The sequence below is a fragment of the Tenrec ecaudatus genome, chromosome 8 (genome assembly GCF_050624435.1).
Source record: "Tenrec ecaudatus isolate mTenEca1 chromosome 8, mTenEca1.hap1, whole genome shotgun sequence".
Classification (NCBI taxonomy): domain Eukaryota; kingdom Metazoa; phylum Chordata; class Mammalia; order Afrosoricida; family Tenrecidae; genus Tenrec; species Tenrec ecaudatus.
The window spans coordinates 12,811,412-12,838,641 of record NC_134537.1 but is presented as its reverse complement, the minus strand read 5'-3'; the positions used below and the strand labels follow the sequence as shown (position 1 = coordinate 12,838,641).

At 38.1% G+C, this 27,230-nt stretch overlaps 1 protein-coding gene across 4 annotated transcripts in view; it reads right to left on the bottom strand.

The window, feature by feature from the left end:
* Nucleotides 1–411: 411 nt before the first annotated feature.
* Nucleotides 412–27,230, bottom strand: part of ECT2 (epithelial cell transforming 2) — a 61,985-nt gene continuing 35,166 nt past the window's right edge. For all 4 annotated transcript variants that reach the window (XM_075556046.1, XM_075556042.1, XM_075556045.1 and 1 more), the window contains 7 exons: nt 20,435–20,513; nt 20,175–20,294; nt 16,632–16,770; nt 15,157–15,311; nt 5,515–5,622; nt 4,529–4,675; nt 412–1,689 (listed from right to left, as the gene is read on the bottom strand). In XM_075556046.1, coding sequence (XP_075412161.1) covers nt 1,600–1,689; nt 4,529–4,675; nt 5,515–5,622; nt 15,157–15,311; nt 16,632–16,770; nt 20,175–20,294; nt 20,435–20,513 — 838 coding nt within the window. In that variant the 3' untranslated portion in view covers nt 412–1,599. The remainder of the gene's footprint in view (nt 1,690–4,528; nt 4,676–5,514; nt 5,623–15,156; nt 15,312–16,631; nt 16,771–20,174; nt 20,295–20,434; nt 20,514–27,230) is intronic.

Sequence of the window (27,230 nt, the reverse complement as noted above, 5' to 3'; positions counted from 1 at the left end):
CCACACTAACATTAACTACTGTTGCTAGTGTGCCTCTAAGATTTTCCCATCTCTATGACTTCTCTCATACAACTTCCTCTACGGAAGGCCTCTTTTTGGAGCGGTAACTCTTCCAACCTGACTAAAATAATACCAGCTATATAGTTTCTAGCAGGAAAAAGTGCACCCATGCACATACACCCAAATGTTATCCATCTCCACACACAAACACACACCCCCACTCTCCATTCTCTTCTACAAAGCAGATTTCAGAGTAAGATCCCGTACTCTACAGGTGGACTGGTGTACAAAAGGCTCAACAACATGAAGAGAAGAAATAAGCAAGCACACATCGGGGGTTGATGCAGGTGTTTAGAGACGCTTATTAAAATATATGTATGAAAAATCAAAATGACACAAAGTATCTTTAAGTCTTGAGTTTTTTATTTACAAAGTTCTTATGAATACAAATGCTTTTAAAATGCAGCAATAAAGGATCATTTCCTATCCTCACAAGTGATATACATATGACATAGAAAAACTTTATATAGTCAGCTAAACCATTAACACTGGTAATTGAGGATTGTTAAATGGCTATTAAACTTTTGCACTACTCCTTACACAGTAAAAATTAAAAAGCATTTACTCATAGAAACAATTATTTTGTACTAAGAGAAAAAAAGACTATTGTGAATAAAAACTTCAGGGCTTGAAAAATATTTTACAACAGCAAATTAATGTACTTCAATTTTACAATTCATTTATAAGGTGACAAAACAAAACTGATCATACAAATATGTGCCTTCTACTGCAAAGTGGTGAAATTGATGGAAACTGTAGTTATTTCATAGAGGACATAAAGAACTTTCACAACTTATCCTTCAAAATAAAATTCCACATACCACCCGCCAAACGAAATTGAGATTTGCTAATGCCTAAAAATCACCATTAATACACTGTCTTGGAAAAAGCTACTAGTAGATATCAATATAATTTGTGCAAAATATACAAAAAAATTTCATCTTTCAGTCCTTATCTAAAATTATAAAGTATTTTAAAAGAACCACATTTAACTGTTTCCCTTGTTAACATGAGCAAAGCTTTTCAAATTCAAATGCGAGGTCTCGAAAACAAGTGAGAAGAAAATAAACTAGGCAAAAGGAGCTATAAAGAACTGATACAAATAGCACGTGTGAAATGAGGCTCTACTGTTTAATCTGAAATCTGTGCGGGTTTTTAGTCCACTGAGTATTATATCATCTACCATCTGCACAACTTGCGATACACAAATAGGTGCTTCCAAAAATCCTTTCATGAGCACAATACACATGGACTCAGCGCAGTAGCTAGTGCCCACCAATCAAAGCTCCTGGCTACAGCAGGGACACTGACACCAGTGAGTAACTTAAATCCCTGATGTTCACTGGAGGGACTCGAGCAAAGAAATAAGTTAAATCAAAATCAAACATTACTTCACTAAAAGAAAGTCAAATAGCACAGAGTTTAGTGTTTACTTTTCTTTCCAACTTTTGCCAAGTGCTAATGAAAAGTACCATTTATGTCAGTTTCTTGTTGAGGAAGAGGTATTTTAAAGTTTCTAGAATATAAACTTCTTAAGAGTCATATCAAATGAGTTGTAGATCGACTTAAAGTGTGACTTCTCCTTTCAAAGAAGGCTGGAAGGCTGACAAGGGAGGGAGATGGAATACCCTGTGAACACAAAACATTCCAACATTTCCTTTAAAAAATTAGCATCGAGTTGAGCATATTACTCACTTTTACATTTTACAAATTACCACAATAATTAAAAGACATCTGAACTTCTAAACCCGTTAAAGAAATGAATCAATTTAAAATTAGGGGAGTGAAATGAGGCAAAAAACAATTCAAAGCCTATTTTAACATTATGAAAACAAAAACAATGACTATAAACAATGTAACTAAATATTAACGTAATATTAGGCTTATTAACATTTCCAGAATGGATATTAGTATACTTTCTTCTGTGTGATATTAATGATTGCATGTTTTAGATTATAAAAATACAGTAATAAATTAGTGAACATTTTTTTGAGGTGAAGAAACCAGCCTTGGTGGAGTCTTCTTAATCAAGAGGCAAAATTGAGAAAAAATAAGTCAGTTCATGGGAAAGAATTTCCTAAAATTGTAAGTAATAAAATCCCAGACCATTTTTACATTATGTATGTCAATGTACATAGTAAATTTGATCTATATGACATCAATGTTACTAGTATCAGAACTTTGTAATGATTCTACCAATAAAACACAAGAATATGACAAAACCCAAGAGAAGATACAAACTAAAATGACTTATAAAGTTCCTGTTCTATGTTAATGTGCATAAATGGCTAATTGAAAAAGCAATCGGCTCTAAATTCTCAACAAAGTAGTAAAATGAAGTGTTTTAAAAACTGGGTTAATAAGGTATTATCATTTAAGTACTAATAAAGCTATGATTTAAACAGATGGTATAAAAGATTACATTTTCCTGAGGTAAAAATTTTATGATTTATCAGATTAAAAGTATTAGTTTTATATAAATGACACACATCTAAGGGGAAGAAGCATCAGATTTGGAAGATAAACCCAATTTTCATGACTGTTATTTAACAAGATCATTTTCATAAGTAAGAAAATTCCTAATGCAATTGTTGAAGGACATAGAGCAATTACCTTGCAAAAATGTCCTACCTATGTGAATATGCAAAATAACTGTATTACGTGTAAGCTGTTGTCAATTTAAAGCCGTTTTTAAAAGCTGTGAGTTGAAAACTGCCTGCCCATATAGTGAGTGTTTCAGTTGGAAACATAAATTTCAGATCGCTAATAAACTCAACATTAAATTTCACGAGGCGTATTTATTTCCTAAAACTTCATAAATGCCAAAGTTGACTTGAATAGACCCTTTTCTGAAATTTGATAAATCAATATTTCCTTCTAGAATCTCCTTACGCTAGTCCGGCAGGCAGGATGCCGTCTAGATCGAAAGCAGGCGTTTTGAAAGTGCCTGCCGGTAGAGTTTGAGTGAGGAGCACAAAGTTGTTTATTCGTAAATCTGATTCCATTGCTTTTGGAAACAGAATGAATAATCTGTTAGAACAGAAGCAAGCAACTGAAAAGACATGAATGTCTTCAAGATGTTTTAGGTACCTCTTATGTATGTCTATATTAAAATGATACAATCATTACTAATTCAAATTTGTCTTCTAAGATTTTTCTTAAAAATCCATTTCCGTTCATTTGATACGAGGTTTCCAATAGTTATTATAGATGAAGAAACCAAACACGGGATGGTATTGGGCCTCTAGAAACCTTATAATCCACTTTTTACAAATGAATGCTTACCTAATTTTATCATTTTAATTTTTAATTGATCAAATTGCTTTGCATGTACTTAAATTACCAATTAAGTACAACTTCCTTCCCATTAGGTAAGGTTAGCTTTGACCTAAAAGTCATGTAAATATACTCTAATACACTTAGTCATGACTTCTGGATACATGAACCACAAATATTACCTCACCTTTAGATAATTTTTTTACGGAGTATTTTGCGCCTTAATAAAATTTTTATAATAAACCACTCACAAAACACTAGAAGACTTACTATGTGTCCAGTATTGTTCAAAGGGTTTTACCTTCACTAATTTAATTCTTTTTAAAAATAATCTTATTGACATATAATGGGCATATCATACACTTCTATAGTTCAGTCATATTAAAGAGTTATATTCTTTTAATTCTTACAAAACTACTTTACACTAATTTTATAGACAGGGAAATTAAAGCAGAGAAACCATTTAACTGGTCAAATTACAAAACCACGATTTGAAGGCTTTGGTTCAAGGGGCTCTCAACCACTACCCAACCTGCTTCTCAGTACATCACCACCTCATTCACACATGCTTTCCAGTAACTCAGGGTTTAGGCACTCTGGGTAAGTACTACTAATCATTTTTCAATCAGTACAAAAGTGGAGATGAGAGAATAAGAAACTTACCCAAGGATACATATCTTAAAAAGTGAGTCACTGACTTTTCTTATCCTTAGTAAGATTAGATTAATACTTTCATAAAGAACAGATATATTACTCATACTTTGTAACAATGAACTGCAGGGATTTTGAATAATTATTATCCCACTGGGACTATGTGAATTGTTGAGAAAACATTTAAAAACATATACAAGAATTTAGAGTCCATGTCATTGTACAGAGACCACAGACTAATCAGGAAGCCAATCTGCATAAACAGAATGATCACCGCTTTCTTAAGCAGTACACCAGACTGAAATATGCATCTTGGAGATTTTAAAACATTTCACAAATCCCGACAAAATTTTGTATCAAACAAATGAACACACTGAAAGTTTCACTGACTGCGAGGTTTTCTCAGTTGCCTTTCTCCAATAGAGAACAGAAATGTAAACACTGAGAGCCTCATTAAGCTTTCCATTTTTTAAAAGATAAAGTGTATGCCAACTCTTGAACCTGATGAAGTCATTTAGCGTATTAAATCAAAGTCACTTACGGCTAATGATGATGTGCTAGCCAGACGACTCACTGCATGCTTCTCACTGCTGGAAGGGCTTCTTCCCTCCGCGGAGCTGTGAGCCGTCATCAGAGCCATACGAAGGGCTCTTTTTGGAGTTTTGGAGAAAGAGAATGCTCTTGTGACCTGCATTTTTAAAGAGTAAAATTAATTATGCCTAGATCAACTGAATATTGCTAATAAGACTGTTTGTATGAAATGAAGAGCCAACAATACAACCACAAAAGTATTTCTACAACTAGTAGATGGCACAAAACAGTAAGAAAATGTGACATATTGTAGATTAGTCTATCTTGAATTTAGAGAGCCTGGAAGTCCATCTAGGAGAAAGGGAATGTAAAGAAAACCTGGCCTAGAAGAGAAGAAATCTGAGTTCTTAACTGATTCTGCCACAGCCCACTTAGGAGTCTTGTTTGGTTCGTTTGAGTCATCATGTAACATGTATCTACTTGACATCAAATGTTAAGTAATGAGGGAATCAAAGATGAATAAAGTACAAGAAGTTTTCTCAAAGGGCAAGAAAGAAAACAACAGTAAAATGTGTAAATCTAACAGGCAACATGACTGCAAATTGCCCTTGGAACACTGAAATTTGGGGTCTACTTTGTAAAAATCCCATCACCAGCAATATTCTCAAGTAGTCCTCAACAACTTGAAGTGACCTTGATCATGAGAAGACGACTATATACTTCCCTCTAGCTATCTGTCCTCTGAAGCAACGATCAGGCAATGTTTAAGACAAATGCACACATTCACTGTTAGAGCTAACATACAAACAAGCGATTTCTATTGAAGCACAGTTCATAAAAGCATCACTATAATTTGGAAGGATAGGGAGGTATGTTTGGCAACTAAAAACAAACTCAAACTACTGTCTCTACAGAGGCCATAGCCTATGCTCCACTGATGTTAGCGATAACATTCTTTTTTTTAAAAAATGTTAAATAATTTCACGGAAATCTCACCCTTTTGGACGTCTTTTTTATTGCTCTGGATGCTCTACTCAGGGTGCTGTCCATATCTTTGGTATTGACTTCAAAGGATTCTGGATCAGCAGTATAAATTAGATTCTCCTGTTTAAAAAACAACCAAATACCTTTAAAAAATAAATATCAACCACACACACAATTGTTTCTAAAATAAGCCCTCTTGCATATCTATACCCAAAGGAGCTTCAAACAGTTCATTAAAAAAACCAATTTCAAGATGATGGAATTTTCCGACTAATTTTCGAAAGCCCCTTGTACATATGGAATTATTTATAAGCACAGTTTTTCAAGACTTTCAATGTGGTTGATGTTATTCTGACATTTGCTCCTGTGCTTAGCTGACTCCTGTAGCCATGGTGACCGTGTCCATCTGCAGCCTGGAGGGTCTTCCCTCTACTTTACTGAACACGGTGGCCTTCTCCAGGGGCTAGTCGCTCCTCATAACAGGTCCAAAGTACGTACGGCAGTGTGTCGCCACACTTGCTTCTAAGGAGCACTCTGTCTTCAAGAGAGAACAGTTTGTCTTTTTAGCAGACCCAGGTAGTCTCAATATTCTTCTCCAGCACCACAATTCAAAGGCATCAGTTCTTCTTCTTTGGTCTTCCTTATTCAATGTCCAACTTTCACATGCATATGTAGCAATGGTAAAGAACATGACTTGGGACAGGCACACCTTAGTCCTCAAAATAACAGCTTTGCTTTTCAATCCTCTACAAAGGTCTTGAGCTTCAGATTTATCTAATCAACACATCTGTTGGTGTCTTAACAGTTCCTTCCATGGGCACTGATTGCGGATTCAAGCAAGCAAGACAAAAACTTTGACAGCTTCAACCTTTTACAACTTCCTCCATTTACATTGATGTGACTTTACCTCTTGAGCCAGTTGTGAGGATTCTGGTCTTCTTGACAATTCCTTGCAGGGATCCACACTGATGGCTGCAATCCTTGGTCTTCAGTGGCAAGAGCTTCAAGTCCTCCTTGCTTTCAGTGAGCGAGGTTGTGTCGTCTGCATACTGCAGACTGTTAACGAGCCTTCCTCTGATCCTGCTGTCACGTTCTCCTTCAGATTTCCCGCTTCTCAGGATTTGCTCAGCAAACACTGAATAAGTGTGGTGAGAGGATACAACCCTGTCATACACCTTTCCTGATTTCAAATCTTTCGTTCTGTTCGAACAACTGACTACTAATCCACATACAACTTCGGCAAAAGCACAATCAGCCTGTTCTGAATCTCAGTCTTCTCAAAGCTATACATAATTTTATTATGATGCACAGTTAAATGCCTTTGTCTAGTACATGAGAACACGAGTAGACATCTTTCTGGTATTCTCTGCTTCAGCCAAGCTCCATCTGACATAGCAATGATCTCCCTTATCTCCTGTCCTCTTCTGAGTCCAGCCTGAACCTTCAGCAGCTTCCTGTCAACGCACTGCTGCAACTTCTGTCGGACGATCAATAGCAAACTGCACCTGCATTTGAAACCAAGGGCATTGGTTCTACAACTTGGGCATTGTGTTGGGTCATCTTTCTTCAGAGTGGGTATAAATCTGCACCTCTTCCAGTCAGTTGGCCACATAGCTGTTTCCCTAATTTCCTGACATAGACAGTAAGTGCTTCATCAGCTGGTTGAAACATTTCAGTTGGTATTCCACCAATTCCTGGAGCCTTGCTTTTGGCTAATGCTTTTAGCGCCGCTTGAACTTCTTTCTTTAGTACCAGAGGTTCTTATTCATATGCTCCCTGCTGAAATGGTGGCGTGTTGACTAGTCCCTTTCAGTACAGTGACTCTGCATAATTTTCCCACCTTCTTTTGATGAATTTCCTGCACCATTCAATAGTTTGCCGATAGAATCTTTCAATATTGCAACTTCAGAGTTGAATTTCTCCTTCAGCTCTTTCTGTTTAAGATAAGCTAAACGACTGCTTGCCTTTTGATTTGCTAACTCTAGGTTTTTGCATATTTCATTATAACATTTCACTTTGTGTTTTCAAGCTGCCCTTTGAAATTTTCTATTCAACTCAGACGTCATCATTTCGTATAGGATTTTCAAATGGTTTCATTTTCCACATGAACCTCTAATAAATAACTTATTTGGATATAAAGTGAGGATCTACACATAAGTTTTAAAAAATAGTAACCAAATGTCTTAGCAGCATACATTATTAATCTTATTGAATTTACTATAGCTCTACATATCATGCAAAAAGTACTTCTTTCAAAACCATCCAGCTTTCCACTCTCCTCTAACTGCATGCTGTTTATTCAGTGAAATATGGGAGAGCTTCAGTGTTAGAAAAAAAGAAGGCAGGATAATTAAATTTTTCCACAAATATTTGGAAGCCCCCTCATATAAGCTGATCTCAACAACTTTAAATATACAATTGAATATCTTATAAAGTACTATTTTCTAAGCTTTCTTACCTATTACTGTTTTTTCTCTTTAGAATCATTCCATATATGACTTTACAGGGACTTCAATAAACTGGCAAATTAATCAATCACAGATTGACATCTTTGTGCTGATCTAGGCAAAATAGTTGAGCAGTTGGCATCTCTTGTCAAACTCGGAGAAATAAAGCACTTAGGACTGAGATTTCAGCTCTGCCTATTGAATCTCCTTGTCTGTCCATCTACACACGCTGCAAGGACTGGCCTTATGGAGATTTCCTACCTTCCAGGATGGAGGGCTGACACAGCCTACATTACTGAACATATGACAAAACAAGCTAAAATTCACTGTTTTGACTACAGTGCTAACATTTCATAAGCATGCACATACACAATAAAAAATATTTATTGAAAATCTATTATTTGATAGAAAGATTTTAAGTTCTGGGTAATGATAGCAAATTCAGAAAAGGAGTGTTTTTAACAAGTTCAATAATTTCTCTTTCATTGTTTTAGTTTTGCACTACAAATGTTTTGATCATTCTGCTGTGGTCAATTTTGACATTTTAAAAAATGGAAAGCAATGGAAAAATTATTAGAAATAAGAGAAATTAAAGACATTAACGTGACCACCAGCCACTCCGCAGGAGAAAGCTGAGGCTTTCCACTCCCGTCAACAGTTGTAGTCTCGGAAACCCACTGGGGGGTCACCTGGATGGCAGTGAGTGAGTGAAGTTATAAAATTAGCATATATATTATTTAATTATTTGGCTATATATAAAAAACTTAGAAACAGAAGCTATTCCATTTATAAAACATTATAAGTAGAAAATAATATATAAATCCAGTAAAGAATGCACATTTTTAAAAGAAACCTTCAAGCCTATGTTTATATTTCTGGGAAAAGACCTAAGAAAGTATAAATATTGGTGCCCTGTGAAGGGCAAGCTTATGAGATTAAAGAACAGGACTTCAAAATGTACTACTATGTGGAAAATGGAACTCAGAGATACTGGAATTATTCTACAAACTCTTAAAATTTTCCTTTATTTTATTGCAGTATATTTGTTTCTTTTTTCCCTGTAGGCTAATGTGGGGTTAAAATCACAGCTTGGAAATAAAATTAAATATTGATAACATTAACTTATCCTTTGGAGGAAAAACATTTAGATATAAAATGATGAAACTAAACTCCTATTACATTTAATTTTGGTGAAAGCTCTTTATAATGCAGGTCCCTTAAGCACTGCTAATACAGAGAGGGGCATCCGGCTGTTCCACGGCTACCCAACTACTAGTGGGCAGAGAATAACTACTGGTGAAATGAAAAGAGACAGCCTCAAGCTTTTACTCTGAGAAGGAAAGGAGAGTTATAGAAAGATAGTTATGGGATCTTTTACATTTTCAGAAGGCCCTGAGTTCAGAACGACTAAAGTAAACATCTAGAAAATTCACTAGTGGCTGCTAAGAAAATAAGATATAAAGATCAAATACTTCCTTCAGTACTACCTAAATAAAGGCAATTAGGACTGATGATAGGCAATATTTTAACTAGGGATCACTTCTCTTCAGTAAAACTATGTTTCTTTTTATACTCATTTCTCACTGATGGTTCTCATCCTCCCTCCTAAAATATTCTTGGATTCCTTGTCTGTTGTAAAATTAAAACAAAATTTTTTTTAAGAAGTTGACTTATTAACCCCAGCTAACTTTAAATAACATATTAACTTATTTCCATAAACATTTTATGATATATTTGTTCAAAGTATCTCAAGCATAAAACAAGCGTGGTAGGAGCAGCAATTCTTCCACTAGCCCCTAACACATGAACTTAAAATCAGTCCTGAAGATAAATCTGAGTGTTTACTTAGATTAAGATTTAAATTAATAATCTCCCCATTAGAAATTTTAAAATCCTTTTTGCCACTGAGTTGATTCCAACTCATAGCAACCCTCTAGTATAAGAAGGTTTCCAAGATAGGAATATTTATAGACATCGGTCTCCCACAGAGTAGCTAATGGAATAAAAATGTTGATCTTTATTAACAAGCAAGCACTTTATAACTGATGCATCACCAAGGATGCTGTCAAAAGACACAGGTATCCTCAAATATCTGAAATTAGAGCATTCCTATAAAAATCCCCTGTACGCTGAAAACAGCTTAAAACAAAGAGACAATTATTCTTAATTCATATGAGAAAAAAATCTCGAGCATTCACAGACCAAAAGTTAACCTAGCAAATCCTACCAAATAATATGCAAAACCTCAATTAGTGTAACACACAGTAAAAGCAGGAATAACATGTTAAGTGCACAGTTCATATGAAGTATAAATAAGGTACAGTATAGTTCCCAGCAAAAGAACTTGGCGATGCTACTCTGACGGTCCAGGGCATAATCGGATGCCTCTTTAACAGTTCTGCAAATGAAGGAAAATAGTCTTCGGATTTCTTTGTGTTATCGGGAAAAAAAAAAAACAACTAAATGGGACAAAGGAAACTTGCATACATGGGCTAGGAAAAGGTGCTTATCAACGCAGATACTTGAGACCTATTAATGGGTGTCAATTCACAAAAATTTCCTAACATTTCTGACATCTTAAGTTGTCAGGTTTTTTTCCTAATCTGTCCCAAACTATGGCCTTCAAAATCCCAGATGCTAAATAGAATCTCAAATTCTGTAATCACGTTTTAGCTTAGAGATTTACATTGCTTTCCTGTTTACAAAATAACAACATGGGGATGAGCTAAACCAATATTCCATATCCCATAAATTTAAATGAATTCTGACTAGTGGGAAAAGGGAGGGGGAATTAAATGTGATTTGGCCAGCTTAGCAGTACCCATAAGTTACTGTTACAGTAACAAGTTCCTGTGCATTCTAAGGAAGCCTGGTGGCACCCTGGATTAATCATCAGGGAATGCAACCCACTAGCTGCTGCTGGGAGGAAGATGCAGCACTCTGCTCCTTACAGATTTTCTCTCAGGAACCCTAAGGCATTTCTGCCCTGTCCAAAAGTTGAAATTGACTCAATAACAGTGGGAATATATATTTTGTCTAAAATACTACTATCTGAGTATGAATTCTTCCCATACCCCAAGTCTCCAAAATATTCATTGAAAAATGCATACAGTGAACTATACACCATAGACATCTCAATTTGTTCTGCTTACACAATTCTGATTGAAAAGTTGATCAAGCTTCTGCACAATGGGGACAAAACTGTCCTGCCTAGATCAGCTACGAGAAAAGCTTTCGATGAAAATTTTACACAAGTTGGGTCAAGATCCTAAACCATTTCTTTGAAAAGCTGTAACAGAATAGGAAACGAGGCTTTACCTGTGAGCTGAAGGCAAAATGTAATGTAAACAAAGTGGTCCAGTCAGAGCAAAACTGGACCCAGAGAGTCAAGACCAGAAGTCATGCCGATCACTTTGGGGGTGTTCACGGGATTTTACTTACTGGCTTTGGAGAGGGCCAGAAAACAGTTAACAACTGTGTTTGGAGAAGGTGAGCCAAAGCTTTAGCAGAAAAATACCTGAGAAGATTTCACTAGTCTTTCACCACAACAGTGCTCCCATATATTCCTTTTATCAAACAAGGGGGATTTTGTGAAGCTCAAGGGAAACCAATAGGATTCATCCTTACAGTCATGATTTGGCTCCTTCTGACTCCTTTTTGTTTCATAATCTTAAAAGATAATTAAAGAACACTGCCTGGTCCTGCTTGATGATGATGCTTGGACCCATTGTTGCGGCCACTTTGTCAGTCCATTTAGATGTCTTCCTCGTGCTTGCTATCTATCTACTTCATCAAGCCTGATGTCCTTTTGGAGGGATGGTCTCTCTTGAGAACAGGTCCGAAGTGCCTGTTATCAGGAGAGAGTAATCTCTGGAAAAGGACATTGCTCGGTCTATGTCACTTTGGTCACCTCTACTTAGAGAAGACAATTCCTTCTTCAGTCATATTTTGGGTGTCTTACAACCTGAGGGACTTATCCTCTGGAACCATCTCTGACAACATTCAGCTATTCATGATGTTTACAGTAGCGAACAATGTTCTGTTGCCAGTGGCTAATTCCTCCAAAGTGGAAAACCTATTCTTTCTTCATAGTCTGTTCTCAGTCTGCAAGCTCTGTTGAAGCCGGTTGACTCTGGGTGACTCTGCTGGCATTTTAAATGGCAATGACATAGCTTCCAGCATCAGGAGAACGCCGCATAAGCCAAGCGTGACAGACAAGCGGGGGCACAGTGACAATAAACTAAAAACAAAGTCACCACCATTAGGACAGGGTAAAACTGCCCATGTGGATCCTCAGCTTGTGATACTGGTAAAGATTGTGATTCTCTTATGAGTAGGAAGTCTCATCTATCTTCCAGGAGCAGTTGATGGGGTTTTGTTTTGTTTTTTTGCTGACCTTGCAGTTAGCAGCTCAACTTAATGACCACTCTTATCAAAGAGAAAATATTCTTATAGGTATTTATAAACCGTACAAAAAGATACCTGGATAACACAGGCAGTTTGTGATCTGCTACTAAGCCCATATGCTAACAATTCTAACCTACCCAGTAGCTTCACTTAAAAAAGGCTTGGTGAGCTGCTTCCCTTAAGATTGCTATTTCTGGGAGCAAATGAAAAAGGAGGAGGAAGAGAGAGTGGAGCACATCCTGGCCCACCAGGCCTGGAGGATGATATCCCCGCTCTGAACAGCCAATGCACAGAGTGGACAACATGGCTGATCCCACTACAAGACACGCCGTCCCTTGATGGCCCAGGGCCCTAAGGGGGACAGCACTGGAGACTCAAGGTCGGGGCTGGCCCAGACTGACCCTGTGACACCAAGGCAAACCACTAAGAGCATGCAGCAGAGCAACCGTGGGAGCAGAGCAGGGAGCCCCTGAAGGAGTACAAAGGATAGACTCTGGGGCCAGAGCATAGTACCCCATCAGACAAGAATCTACATATGGCCTCCTCCCTGCTGGATGGACAGCAGAGAAGAGGGTGGGGGGGGGGCGTTGGACAGTGTAAGATATGACAAAATAATAATTTATGAATGAAGGGTTCATGAAGGAAGTGGGAGGGGCTGGGGGGAGGAGGGGGAATGAACAGCCGATATTAAGGGCTCAAATAGAAGGCAAATGTTTTGAGAATGATGATGGCAACAAATGTACATATGTGCTTGACACAATGGATATAAGTATGGATTGTGATAAGAATTGTACGAGCCCTCAATAAAATGATTTTTTAAAAAAGATTGTTATTGTTGGGTGGATTCAGGTTAATTCCAACTCATAGCAGAGAAAAATTCTGTGGCAGTACTTCTGTGTAGCACAAGGTCAATAAATCAGAATCAACTCTGGAACAACAGATTAAACTATCCAAATAAGCACAGGAGTGTGGGCAGTGCTAGGGTTGCTTACATTCACTAGTTCAAATTGTCCCAGCTATCAGAAAGAACAATGTCTGAGGTATTAAAGAGTAATCTGAAAACAAGGAGTCATCGAAGTACACATTTTAAATGTGTTCTGGTCTTTAATATTTTCTGTTTTCTTTAAGATTGAGCCTTTGTTTTTTTAATTTTGTTATTGTTAGATGGATTGGAGGGGTATGTTTTTCTTTATATGAAATCCAGGATATAAAAATCTATAGAAAAAGTAACTAGATTAATAATTTTTTAAACTTATGGCAGGAAAGAATGGGAAAAATGAAGAGCGAATAATAATGAATACAAAAATGAAGAAAATGTTCTAAAATTGATGGCAGTGGTGATTGCTCAACTCTTTTTAATATGTCTAAACCATTGAATTACATGGTACATGAATTAGATGTTAATAAAAATGTTTAAAATATTTTTAAGATTGTGTAAAGAATAGAATTAAGAGATAATGGAATTGTTACATAGACTTTTGAAGACCCCTCATATTTCTAGAATATTTGGAAACATTTTATCAAAAATAAAATAATGACTCAGGACTTTTTTTAAAATTTACAATGTGTAGAATTTTAATGCACAAAAAGACTCAACTGCAATCACTGGATATCTGATTTTTAACAACTTGAAAGAATTTGTGGTTTAAGGCAGTTTGGCATAGGCAAATGTTTGCTGCCACCATGTGGCTAATAATGTGTTTTTTTTTACTTTATGAAATTCCTTATTAGTCATTCATATTTGACTTTTAGGATTATTGTCACTATATGGCTAGTAACTTAATAAAGTATGTTTTAAAGAAAGCCTTCCACTCTTTACTTTCTATAATTAAAGTTATAATTTGAAAAGGCATGCAAAAGCCAGCTAGTCTGAAACCCCACAAATGCAGGGTAAAATCTGTAAAGGGAGTCATTATACTGCAGAGAAGCCTATTTTATCTATGCTGACCTAGACATGAAAAAATTTTTTTATTGATTTAGGCATTTTTTAAAATTCCTTGCCCATAAAAATTGTAAAACAAACAAAAAGATTGTTTTTTGTTATAAGCACTTAAAAGAGTTTTTTTTCTTAAGAGTTTTAATCAAGCATTGCCTACTTTTAAAACCACAAGAGTTCTCTCTCAGTGTCGTTCAAGGTCAGACTATGATAAAATGTTTCGATCCCATAGGAATACCCGGTATCTCAGTTACAGCCACTAGTATGTATATCACCAGGTAGAGTAATAAATTCTCTTAAATCTAAATCATTTGAACAAAGAGAATGGGATCTATTGTCTATCTAACACGTCTCTTTCTCATATATGGGGATAAAAAAATCAAATTATCTTTGTAAAGACCTATATATTATCTAAGAACTCCTAATAAGTACCTGATTTCCAGCCACTGATTTAACTTCAGTATTTGATTTTCCTCAACTATCTTTACTGTAATCTCTATAATATAATGATAATTATATACCCTAATGGCATTTAATCTTAAGGAGTTGGAGTGTAAAAAATGTATTGGTCGGATCCCAGCTTGCAGCGATAAAGCAACTTAATTTAATAAAAGAGAACAAAATCCTTAAAAACAGTCATGACGAAGAGAACCAATGAAAATCTTAGTCTACATTACAAGTCCCCAAAGTTCATAAAATTAGGGTCACATCCAGGAGCTGTCAGGACATAAGGACCTATCTGTAACCCAAGAACACAAAACAACTACTCTCCTATCCTCGTAAACACCAAGTTATTAGAAATTTAGTTTGAATGCACTATGACACCATTTAGTCTTTCATGTTCCTGCTGACTTCGTAACTTACTGCGTCGGCTTTACAAATGGTGTTGGCTACGTGTCGACACAACATCTTCAGCCAGCTTTCCTTGGGGAGCTCCTCTGACGTCAGCTGGAAGCTCAGCAGCACGTTTGCCTGCTCAGTCGGTGGCCGCACAAGCAGGGCAAAAGCATTCCGGCAATCTAGGGTTTCCAGAAGAAGCAGAACCAGTAAAAAGCACTGCTACTTTGAGAAGGAGAGATTAATGCAAGTTTCATTCCCTCAGCATAACAAAATTCTAATGACATGTGTCCAGCCTGTCTACTCTCCCTCTTGTCAGTTAGACAAGAATTAACATATTAAGTTGGGGCATTAGAAACAATGGTAATAGTTACTAGCACCATGTAAGAAATCAACAAGAACTTAATGACAAGATGGAAGCAGTATGTTCGTTCCATGACATTTAATATTGTCTATAATGGATTTTAAGTAAAGAAAATAGTTGATTATAATACATCTTAGAATTCTTGAGTTTGATGTTTAAATTATTTTAATTCAATAGTTCAATCGACGTAAATTTAAAGAAACAAAATACCCAAACACTAAAGTTTTGTTATAGACTGAATTGTGATCCAGGTGCTAAAACAAAAGCTATTTTAACAAGAGTCAAGAGTCTTCAATAGTTAAACTCCTACTGTAGATGACTTCAACAAAAGCATTAATGTGGCCATTACTAAATCCAGGATTTATTTCACAATCATGTAGAAAGTAGTATAAATTGATGTTCACGTTTCCTTTAAGTATTTCTCATGAATTCAAAGCAGTTAATCATTAGTGGATGAGATCTAATAATGGAATCACTTTTCATTGTAGAAATATATACTTATTATGCAAATTTTGGCCATATATACACATACTTGAATAATGAAAAGATGATACTGTTTTGCTAGGAATATGGCTATTTCAGGCTTTCAGGAATGCCTCCCAACACAACAAAATAAACAATATTTTCCTTAATGTATGTTTGATCCCATGCCAAGTGTACCACTGTTATTCTGGGTTCATTTATCTCACATACCCCTATTTCCTGATCTACATTTTCAATATATCAATTGTATGAACTGTATTTAACAATGTAACATTGGAATAATTTAGAAAGTGCAGATAAAAACATTCTTTAAAAAAAAGACATTCTTTAGCATCTTGAGGGAATAAAAATAATTTGGGGTGAAGGACTACACTAGGGCACTATTTTGACATGAAACTATTTATAAGCTCTTTGTCCCTTAAGGGAACGAGGTGCATGCATGTTGACAGCACCTTCATTCGGAAAATTCAAGTTCAAGCTTGTGCCTAGAGAGAAATGCTGGACAAAAATATTAGGACAATTACTTTGCCCGAACTGATCAACTCTATTTCAAGATAGTTTTGAAACAGCAAACTAAAAACTATGAAGGGAATAAATCAAACTCCAAATGAATAGAAATTATTTTATATAACCAATAGTTTCTTAAGGAACATACCTTCTGTCTCTCTTATATCCAGCACCTTCTTAATTTGAAAAAGGGGCATTAAATGAATATGCTTCAGCGAAGTTGGGGGTCGGGTGTGACCATGAGGACTCCAAAACGTGCCAATAACCTTGTGTCGCTTCTTTGCTATCTGATGAGAGAAAGAAAGAAACGCGCTGCCAGTGACACGAACAGCAATTTCAGACCACATTCTAACACAAAACGGCACTGCTTGCATAAATCTGTGTGCAGCGCAGGTGAGTACTGCTCATTGCAGGGCTGTCATGTGATCAGAAGCAGTCATGACGTGACAAGATACTTGGGTACCAGATGTGTCGTGTGTATGTAAGAGGAGCTCAAAAGGCAGAAAGGTGACCAGCGGAGGGAGGTGGGACGTGAAAGTCGCTAGAGGTGAAACTGGGAGAAGACCGATGGAATCGAAGGGTGAGGCAATCTTGACCTCAGGCCTGATGTCACGAGAAGAAGCAGAGCTGCTCTGGCATCTCTACCTTGGACACAAAGACCAGGGACTTCGGTGTCAGAGGAGAACCCATGCCCCGGGGTGGGCCAAGGCACTGCCTGGTGAGAGAGGAGGAAGTTAGACAGAAATTCTTCTGTCTCCCATGCGCTCTGCATGCTATGAAGGAGGGAACACTGCGGTAACTACACAGAACATTAAATACACGTAAGTAAAGTTCCAGGCACTGTGTTAAAATAAGCTGTGACTTCATAAAAGGAAGAGATGGGCAAGCTACACTAAAAAGAGAAACAAAATCAGAATGGACGCTGCGGTTCATGATTTCCTTTGAAGGGGTGTTCTATAAATGCATACGGAGTTCACACAAGACTAGCGAGAAGAGACCACAGCCATTGCCCCACACGACGACAACACAAAAGCCACCGACTGCCAGAAAGTTTCCTCCAACTCTCCGCAGCCCTTGAGCAGACAGCAGGACTGCCCCCAGCGGGTTCCCAGGGCTTTAATGTTTAGATACAGATTGTCTCATTTCCCCACACAGCGATTCAAACCAGAACCCTCTGGTGAGCAGCCAAGCACTTAATAACTGCGCCAAGGTCATATTCACGTTAGGGAAGAGATATAACACAAATGTGTGCTGTCTTACATCAAGTACTACAAGTTCGTCTACATGTCGTGAAAATAAGCACTAAGACTTTTCCATTTAATAAATGATTTGCATTGCAATATTTAAATATACCTCTCACTTAATTTGGCGAACAACAGACAGGCCTGTAAAGGGAGCAATAGCACAGTTCGACGGGGTGAGAAATTGCCAAGAAAAGGAAGAAGGGAGCAGGAAAGAGAGCAAGGGGCAAGCGAACTGTCATACTGCAGATCCCATCAACGCCGCAGAGCATACTGTACGAACGGGTGAAGGGCAAACAAACGGGTTCTGTAAGTCAGAATCAAATGTGAAATAAAACAAGCCATTTTTCCTAGGTAAAATATTGAAATGATTTTACTTTCAAAAGGAAAACAATGAAAACTATTGTCCCTCATTTTCTTGTCTATCTTTTACTATCCTAATACAGAATACTAGTAAATAGAAATAAAACATATTATTCAAAAGGAACCTATATTTTTATAGACAAATTTGTTTCATTTTGGTAAACTATTATGCATACAATTTGGGGAGTTCTTAAACACAAAAGTTAAGAATAAAGTTTAGAATTTAGTGTTGAGTCCAAATTTACTATGTTAGAAACGGTCATTTCAGCTGATGCGATGCAGACACTGGGAGGCAACGAGAGCAGAACCCAAAATTCCTGGAACCAAAGGTCCCTGGGTGGCAAACAGCTTAAGCTCAGCTGGTAAACACAAGGCTGAGAGTTCAGACCCACCCAAAAGCACCGTGGCACTGGTAGCATGCTTCCTGATAATAGCTGAAAAAAACCAACAGAGCAGTATGACCCTGTTAACATAGTGGTTCTCAACCTGTGGGTTGTGACCCCGCTGGGGGTCAAAACAACCCTTTCTCAGGGGTTGCCTGATTCATTACAGTAGCAAAATGTTATGAAGTATGTAACAGTTATGAGGTAGTAACAAAAATAATAACAGTTATGAAGTAGTAACAAAAATAATTGTGTGGTTGAGGGGTCACCACCACATGAGGAACTGTATGAAAGGGTCCCGGCGTCAGGAGTCTCCTAAGTCACAAGATCAATGACAAGAAGTCCCTGGGGTCAAGAGAGCAAAGGGCATGCGAGGCTGGGCTATTACATACCACACTTGGACATGTAGAAGATGGACCAGGTGTACTTTTTTGCTTTCTGTGGCATTAGTGGCCAAATAAAAATATCACTTTTACATTAAGCTCACCTTAACATTTAACATAAGTAAAAATTTTATGAGACTTTATTTTATCTGTAATTGCTCTACATGACTTGTTTGCTAAAATTCCCTTTCTTGTTCTAAACTTTAAATAGTAATGTACATGATATAAGAAAACAGCATTTCTGATGGCAACAAATGTACCTGACACAATGGATGAATGTACGGATTGTGGTAAGAGATGTAAGAGCCCCCAATAAATGTATTTAATTAAAATAATGAAAAGAAAACCGGATTTCAAAACAAATTAAAGTATAAGAGGTATAGACTTTAAAGAAAAAGGAACCCCATCGAATTACTTTGACAACAGAAATATTCAATGATTCTTATTCTTAATGTGCTTTAGCAGAAGGAACATTTTTCTTTCTGACACAAAGGAAAATGTCTACTTTTCTATCCCTTACTAGCCTATCTCATTTTAAAAAGATACAATTAAAAGAACAAAAATTGAAGCATGCAAACACAATTCATTATACCCTTAGGTATAAATCAAGGGAGAAAAAGTACTCACTTGTAGAAATAACAATTTTAGAATTATAACCACTGAGCAGTATGCTTACCATTCATTTATGCCAAACACTGATTCAGAATCTGATTCAGAATCTAAGAGCAAACCCCTATACCCACTCACTACCCTGGTGTTCACTGGTTTCCATAACTATGCGGACAGGGTAAGTGGCTCCTCGAGGATTCCTAGAGAAGACAGTCACCTCTTTCTCACATGAGCAGCTTAGGGGGTTCAACTGCCAACGTCGCCATGAACAGGCCATGGTTAACCCAGTAAACCCCCAGACACAGACACTTATGGAATCATAAAGGCATTCAGGATATAACTGATCAACTTATCTCCCAACTCAACAAACTACTCATTTCATCTTTGCTGGAAAAATCTACTTACATTCCAATAAGCAGCACTCAAATTACTTTGTAAATCTTGAATCGATACACAAGAAGTCCCCCCGCCCTCCAATTTTACAGATGCATTGATTTCATGAAAAGAGACTAACTATCCACCGCAGAAATTTTCCCTGGGAATTTATCATATTTCTAAACACTAGACGATTTGAAATAATTCTATTAACAGTACTAAATAAAGAATTGCTCTCAATTTTAAAATTTAAGACTAAGTTGACTGGAAACGTCTACTTCAATCAAAGCTTGGTTTCAATATTCAAGGGAAGCCCCACCAATCAGGACACCTTTACCTCCAGGCAGTCATTGAAGAGGAAGAGAGTCACCGGCTCGCCTCTGTCGCAAGGGTGATCGCTGAGGGAAACTGTTTCAACTCGCTGCACTAAGCTTCGATGAGAGGATAAAAGATTAGCCTGCACAGATTGAAAATTGTAACAAAAGATTAATAAAAGAGATCAGGGTAAACAAAGCTATAATTTAAAAGAAAACTCAGGAAGGAGAAAAATTAAAATAGTTTACAATTCATTGACCACTGTCAGGAAAGAGTCCTTACCGGGCATCCATCGACTTCATAAAAAACATCAAATATTTGTTTTCTGGCTTCTGTTTTTCTCTTATCTTCATTAATATGCCTGTAAAGTTTAACAGTTATTTTTTAAAGTTTCAACTCTTCAAACAGCAGAACAAAATAGCTATTTACAAATATATCCAAATAATTGAAAATGTCTTTACTTGTGCATTTACTTAAGTTTTAATAGCAGTTATCAATTAAAATATTCTATAAAAGTACATTACATTAAAAAAAAGCAGTGGATCTCTTACAAAGTATTTTATTGTATTCCATCCTACAAACATCCTAAAATACATGACACCTGACCAAACTTCTGGCTAACAAACACAATAATAAATTTTCTTTATATAAGCTACATTAAGTCTTATTGCCAATTCACTGAGTCATATGTGAAATATTTTATTAAAACAAAAATAGATGAATGCTTTCAGATTACACAACTTAAAAAAATAAAGTCAAAATATAAAGACATTGGATCCTCTGACACAGGAAGCAAAAATAGTGAGCTGCCCTAGCTTTCAGCCTAGAGAAAGTTTCTCCACACATATACAGCACAGCGCTTGCCCTGAGTGAAGTCAAGGGTACAAGATGGTTACCATCCCTGTGCAGATAACTGGAGAAGAGAGCTGTACAATGAAGCCCCTGCATCTGCACAAGGTTCCCATGTGTGGTCAGCTAAGCACTAATCAGTGCAAGGAATTGCTGAGATTAAGGAAACACCCCAGAGTTAGAGTTTAGCACTGCCAGCACTCACTTGGCATAACATAGTCTGTGTTGCTATGAAGCAGAGGAAATCTTGATGATTCATGTAGTATCATGCCTCAAGAGTGGAGAAAATTAACCCTAGATAAGTACTGTTCTGATCTTGCCCAACAAAGCTTAAACACAGAACAAGAAAAAAGATCACACGTGCCTCCAAGATGTGAATGCAACAGGCAGGCATGGAGTAGGGAACCAGTGGAGAGGTCTAAGGGCCAACCCCAATCCCAACTACTTCCTGGACACCTGCCCCCCCACCTTAACCCCCGGGAAGAATTTATTTCCAAGGACGGCATTGAATCTGTAGCTCCGGGAGAGGGACATAGCTGATTGGAGTACATGGGAGCAGATAAAGCGAGAGAAGGAGAGAGTGGAGCACATCCTGGCCCACCAGGCCTTGAGGACGATGTTCCCGCTCAGAGCAGCCAGTCCAGAGAGGACCACATTGCCGGCCCCACTATGAGACATATAAATACAGATATATATATATATATATATAAAATTATCAGCAATCTGGTTTTATCTCTGTAAAGAACCCTGTCTAACACAATGTCCCACACTGATCCATAGCCCTACAGGGGACAACACCGGAGACTCAGTGTGGGAATTGCGCCCAACCAGAATCCGCCAAACCGCGGCAAAACACTAAGGGGGTGCACAGAACTGCAAGGGAATGGAGTGGCGAGGTCCCCAGGGAATGCTGAAGGCTGACTTTAGGGCCAGGGCATTGTGTTTTCCAGACTTGACTGGAAAACACTCCTAAAGGCCAACAAACAGTCCTTGAACTAACTACAAGCTTTTCTTTCTTGTTGCATTTTGTTTTATGTTGTTGCTTGGTATTGCTCTGTCTTGTTTTGTACATGTTATTATCTCTGCAGGTCTCTCTAAATAAGATAGGCTGGATTAACAATCTGCAGGAGAAAACAATGGAACCAACAGTTTGGCGGGGGCGGTGGGGGGGGGCGAGAAATGGGAGAGGAGGAGGTGGGGGGAGAGGTAGTGGTGTTAACAAACCCAGGGACAAGGGAATAACAAGTGATCCAAATCGGTGGTGAGAAGGGTGTAGGAGGCTTGGTAGGGCATGATCAAGGGTAATGTAACCAAGAGGAATTATTAAAACCCAAATGAGGACTGAGCATGATAATGGGACAAGAGAAAAATCAAAGGAAATAGAGGAAACTGCTAGGAGGCAAAGGGCATTTATAGAGGTCTAAATAAAGGCATGTACATACGCAAATATATTTATATATGAGGATGGGGGAACAGATCTATGTGCATATATTATAGGTTTAGTATTAAGGTAGCAGAAGGACATTGGGCCTCAACTCAAGTACTCCCTCAATACAAGAATACTTTCTTCTATTACATTGGCATTCTATGATGCTCACCTTCCCGACACAACCGCAGAAGACAAAGCGGGTGAAAAAGCAAATGTGGTGAAGAAAGCTGATGGTACCCAGCTATCAAAAGATATAGCATCTGGGGTCTTAAAGGCTTGAGGGTAAACAAGCGGCCATTTGGCTCAGAAGCAACAAAGCCCACATTCAAGAAGCACACCAGCCTGTGCGATCACGAGGTGTTGAAGGGATCAGGTATCGGGCATCATCAGAACAAAAAAAAAATCATATCATAGTGAATGGGGAGGGGGGAGTGCGGAGTGGAGATCCAAAGCCCATTTGTATGCCACTGGACATCCCCTAACAGAAGGGTCTAGGGGAGGAGGCGAACCAGTCAGGATGCGACGTAGCAACGATGAAACATACAACTTTCTTCTAGTTCCTAAATACTTCCGCCTCCCCCACTATCATGATCCCAATTCTACCTTACAAATACGGCTAGACCAGAGTATGTAAACTGGTACAGATAGGAACTGGAAACACAGGGAATCCAGGGAAGATGATCACTTCAGGACCAGTGGTGTGAGTGGCGACACTGGGAGGGTGGAGGGAGGGTGGGTTGGAAAGGGGGAACCGATTACAAGGATCTACATGTGACCTCCTCCCTAGGGGACAGACAACAGAAAAGTAGGTGAAGGGAGACGTCAGGGCAAGGTAAGACAAAATAATAATTTATAAATTATCAAGGATTCATGAGAGAGGGGTGAGTGGGGAGGGAGGGGAAAATGAGGAGCTGATACCAGGGGCTTAGATGGAGAGAAAATGTTTTGAGAATGATGAGGGCAAATGAATGTACAAATGTGCTTTACACAATTGATGTATGTATGGATTGTGATAAGAGTTGTATGAGCCCATAATAAAATGATTTTTTTAAAAAGATCACACTTGCTTTCAAATAACAAAAAAAAGTTCTAAATTGTTGCAGGAAAATAAAAATATCTAGCACTCACTCATGTACAATTAATGAAGTCTGAAATGCAATAAAATATTAGCTAGCAAACAAAAAGGCAGGGGAAGACCATCCACTGAAACTGAGACAGAAATGTCAAAAATGGTAGAATGAGGAGACAAGAAGATACAGATTTATGAAAACTATTTCATAGGAATTCCTGGGTAACAGAAACAATTAAGTTTCGCAGGTTAAATCCACCCAGAGGTAGCACAGAAGTACAGAAAGGCCTGATATCTACTTCTGAACATTACAACTATGGAAAACCAAATGGAGTGTGTGTCTATGTGACACAAGTCAGAATCAGCACAATGGTAACAGCTGTGACTATTTCATCACTTCAAAAAGCTACAGGAAAGATTAAACTTAGTGAACAGAGATGCAGACAATGAGATAAAAAACTGACCAAATCAAACTTCTACAGATGGAAGCTACAATGTCTTAGATGAAAAACACACTGGATCGGGCACTGTAAAAGAAAAGATTGGTGAAGTCTCAGGAGAACAATACAAACTAGCTAAACTGAAGAGAGAAGTAGATATACAGGGGTTACAGAATGGTGAGCTAAGGGGACCTACCTAACGTAAGAGAGCTTCAGAACGTTTACGGGAAACCTTCCTTATATTTTCCATGAACTTTTTGGACATGGCCTTGATAAATACACTTACTGTACCAAAAAGAAGAAGAGGTGGAAAGTACAGCAAAATATGTGAAGAAATATAGAGAAGAAATTCCAAACTTGGTTAAAGAAAAATATATCTGAAGCAAAAAAAGAAGAAGAGAACCACCAGGGCACATCATGATTGAAGTGCTTAAAAATGGTGAACATTGAAAAGAAATCTGATAGCCAGAGTTAAACTGAAGTAGGGAAATACTACCAGGAGGTAAATAAACTTATAGAAAGAAGAGAAGTAGAAAAGAAAAATAAGGTTAAACTACACACACACACGCGCTTCTTTTTCTACTCCTGGTTTCTTTTAAAAGATATTTAAAGAAATAATTACAATATACAGTTGATCTTATGTGAGGGAGCTTCGAAATGTTGACAAATTGAAAAGTTAATGGAATTTGGCTCTAACACTTTGAAGTCTCCTCAAAGAGAGAGGGATTGGCACAGAGGTGACTTCCACGAGGTGACTGCCAGAGTGGCCGGAACAACGGGCCAAACGCTCAAGGACAAGTGTGCGGACGACACATAACCAAGCAGGGGTTTTATTCTGCTGTACAGACTCACCTCGGTAAGTGCTATTCCACCTGAAGTTAGAGAACATCCCAAGAACAGATCTGACTCACTGAACACTAATGATGGAAGACAAAAGACAAGAAAGGAAGAGAGAGAGAGAGAAGGATGGAGATTTGATCTTAATTGTAGAGGAGCTAAGTCACATGGAAGAAATGAAGTCAAAGAGCTAAACAGAAAATCTCAAAGGCCAGCTACAAAAGACAAAGAAAAATATAATGAAATGTGTAAAGACTTGCAGTTAGAAAACTAAAAGGCAAGAACCTGCTCAGCTTGTTTTAAACTGAAAGAACTCAAGAATCATTTCAAGATTCTAGTTGCAATCTTGAAAGATGTTATGGGCAAACTATTGATGCATGAAACATCAAAAGAAGATGGAAAGAATAGTCACTGGACCAGAAAGAAATAGTAAACATTCATCCATCTCAAAAGGTCGTATATGATCCAGAGCCAGTGGTGCTGAAGAAAGAAGTTCAAGCCGCAATGAAACATTAGCCAAAAACAAGGTCCAAGAGTTGATGGAATAACGAGTGAAACGTTTCAGCAAGCTGATGAAGCACTGACAGCACCTGCTTGCTTATGTCAGGAAATCTGGAAAACATCGACTTGGTCAACTGACAGGAAAAGATCTGCATTCGTGCCCATTCCAAAGAAAGGTAACAAATAGACTGCCCAAATTACGGAATTATATCATTAATATTACAGGCAAGGTAAATTCTGCTGAAGGTCATCCAACAGCAGCTGCAGCAGTCCATTACCAGGGAGCTGCCAGAGGTCTGGGTCAGATTCAGAAGACTTGGAACAAAAGATGTCATTGCCAACATCAGAGAGGTCTTGGTTGAAAGCAGAGACTACCTGAAAGAGGATTATTTGTGTTTCACTGTCTATGCTAATGCACTCAACTATGTGGATAATTAACAAATGTAGATAACCTTACCAATGGGAGTCTCTGAACACTGCATGGTGCTTATGTGGAACTTGTACACGGATTAAGAGGCAGTGGTTTGAACAGAACAAGGAAATATTGTATAGTTTAAAATCAGAAAAGGCTTCAGTTACAACCGTTCACCATGTTCATTCGATCTGTAAGCTAAGCAAATAATCAGAGAAATTGGACTACATGCAGAACACAGCATTAGGACAGGAGGAGGGTTCATTACCAACTTGGAGTGTGCTGATGACACAACCTTGCTTGCTGAAAGAGAGGAGGACTTGAAACACCTGCTGATGTGTCGGGAGCCATGAGGCCCGGCCATAACCTTGCCTGTCTGGAGCCATGAGGCCTGGCCATTGTCTTGATCTTTATTGCCTGAGCTCTGTAACTTTAAACAGGAACTGTTTTTCTGCGGTCATTGTTCTCAGGGAAACACCTGCGGCTTGCTTCCCCCATTTATTGTTCTCAGGGAAACACCTGCAGCTTGTTTCCCTTTCCCTGGCCTATATAAGCTGTAGCCTTTTACTCAATAAACGAGACTTGATCAGACTGCTGTCTTGTCTCCATTTCTCGTGTCTCTTGTCCTCCCAATTCCCACTCCCTCCTCCAGGGTCCGTGTTGAAGTTCCCGTGAGTCGGGACACTGATGATGAGCAAGGATTTTGGAGGACAGTGTGAATTACAAATCCATGTTAAAAGAAAACAAAAATCCTAACAAATGGACCAGGTAGGTATTATTATGGTAAACACAGAAGATTCAATTTATCACAGGTTTCATCTTGCTTGGAACCACAATCAATGCTCATTAACGTTGCAGTCAAGAGATCAAAAGACATGTTGCATAGGGTAAATCTGCCGCACAAGCTCTGTTCAGTGTTGAAAAGCAAAGACGTTACTTGGAGGACTAAGGTGGGCCTGAACTAAAACGTGTATTTTCAATTGCCTCATATGCAAGTGAAAGTTGGTCACTGGAAAAGGAAGACAGAAGAATTAAGTGTTTGAATTGTGGTGCAGACAAAGAATATTGGAAGTCCCGTTGACTGTCAAAAGCACAAACAGATTGTGCCAGAATGCTCCTTAGAGGCAAGGATCATGAGCCTTCCTCTCACATATTTTAAACATGTTGTCAGGAGCGACCAGTATGCTTGGTAACGTAGCAGGGTCACATACGAGAGAAAGGTCTTTAACAAGATGGGATTCACACAGCGGCTACACCGATGAGCTCAACACACGAAACTATGGGGATGGCAAGGACGTGGCAGCATTTTGTTCTATTGTACAGAGGGTTGCACTTAGTGGGAACCAACTCACTGGCTTCCTGACAACAAGCAAATTCTCCAACTCGTACAACAGTGCGAACGCAGCACAGCCCTGCACTATCTTTAGAAGAGTTATGTTTGAACCCATTGTTGCGGTCCTGTGTCAGTGCATCTGTTGGACGGTCTTTCCCCCTTCTCACTGACGCATTGCTTTACTGAGCACAAGGTGCTTTTATCCGGC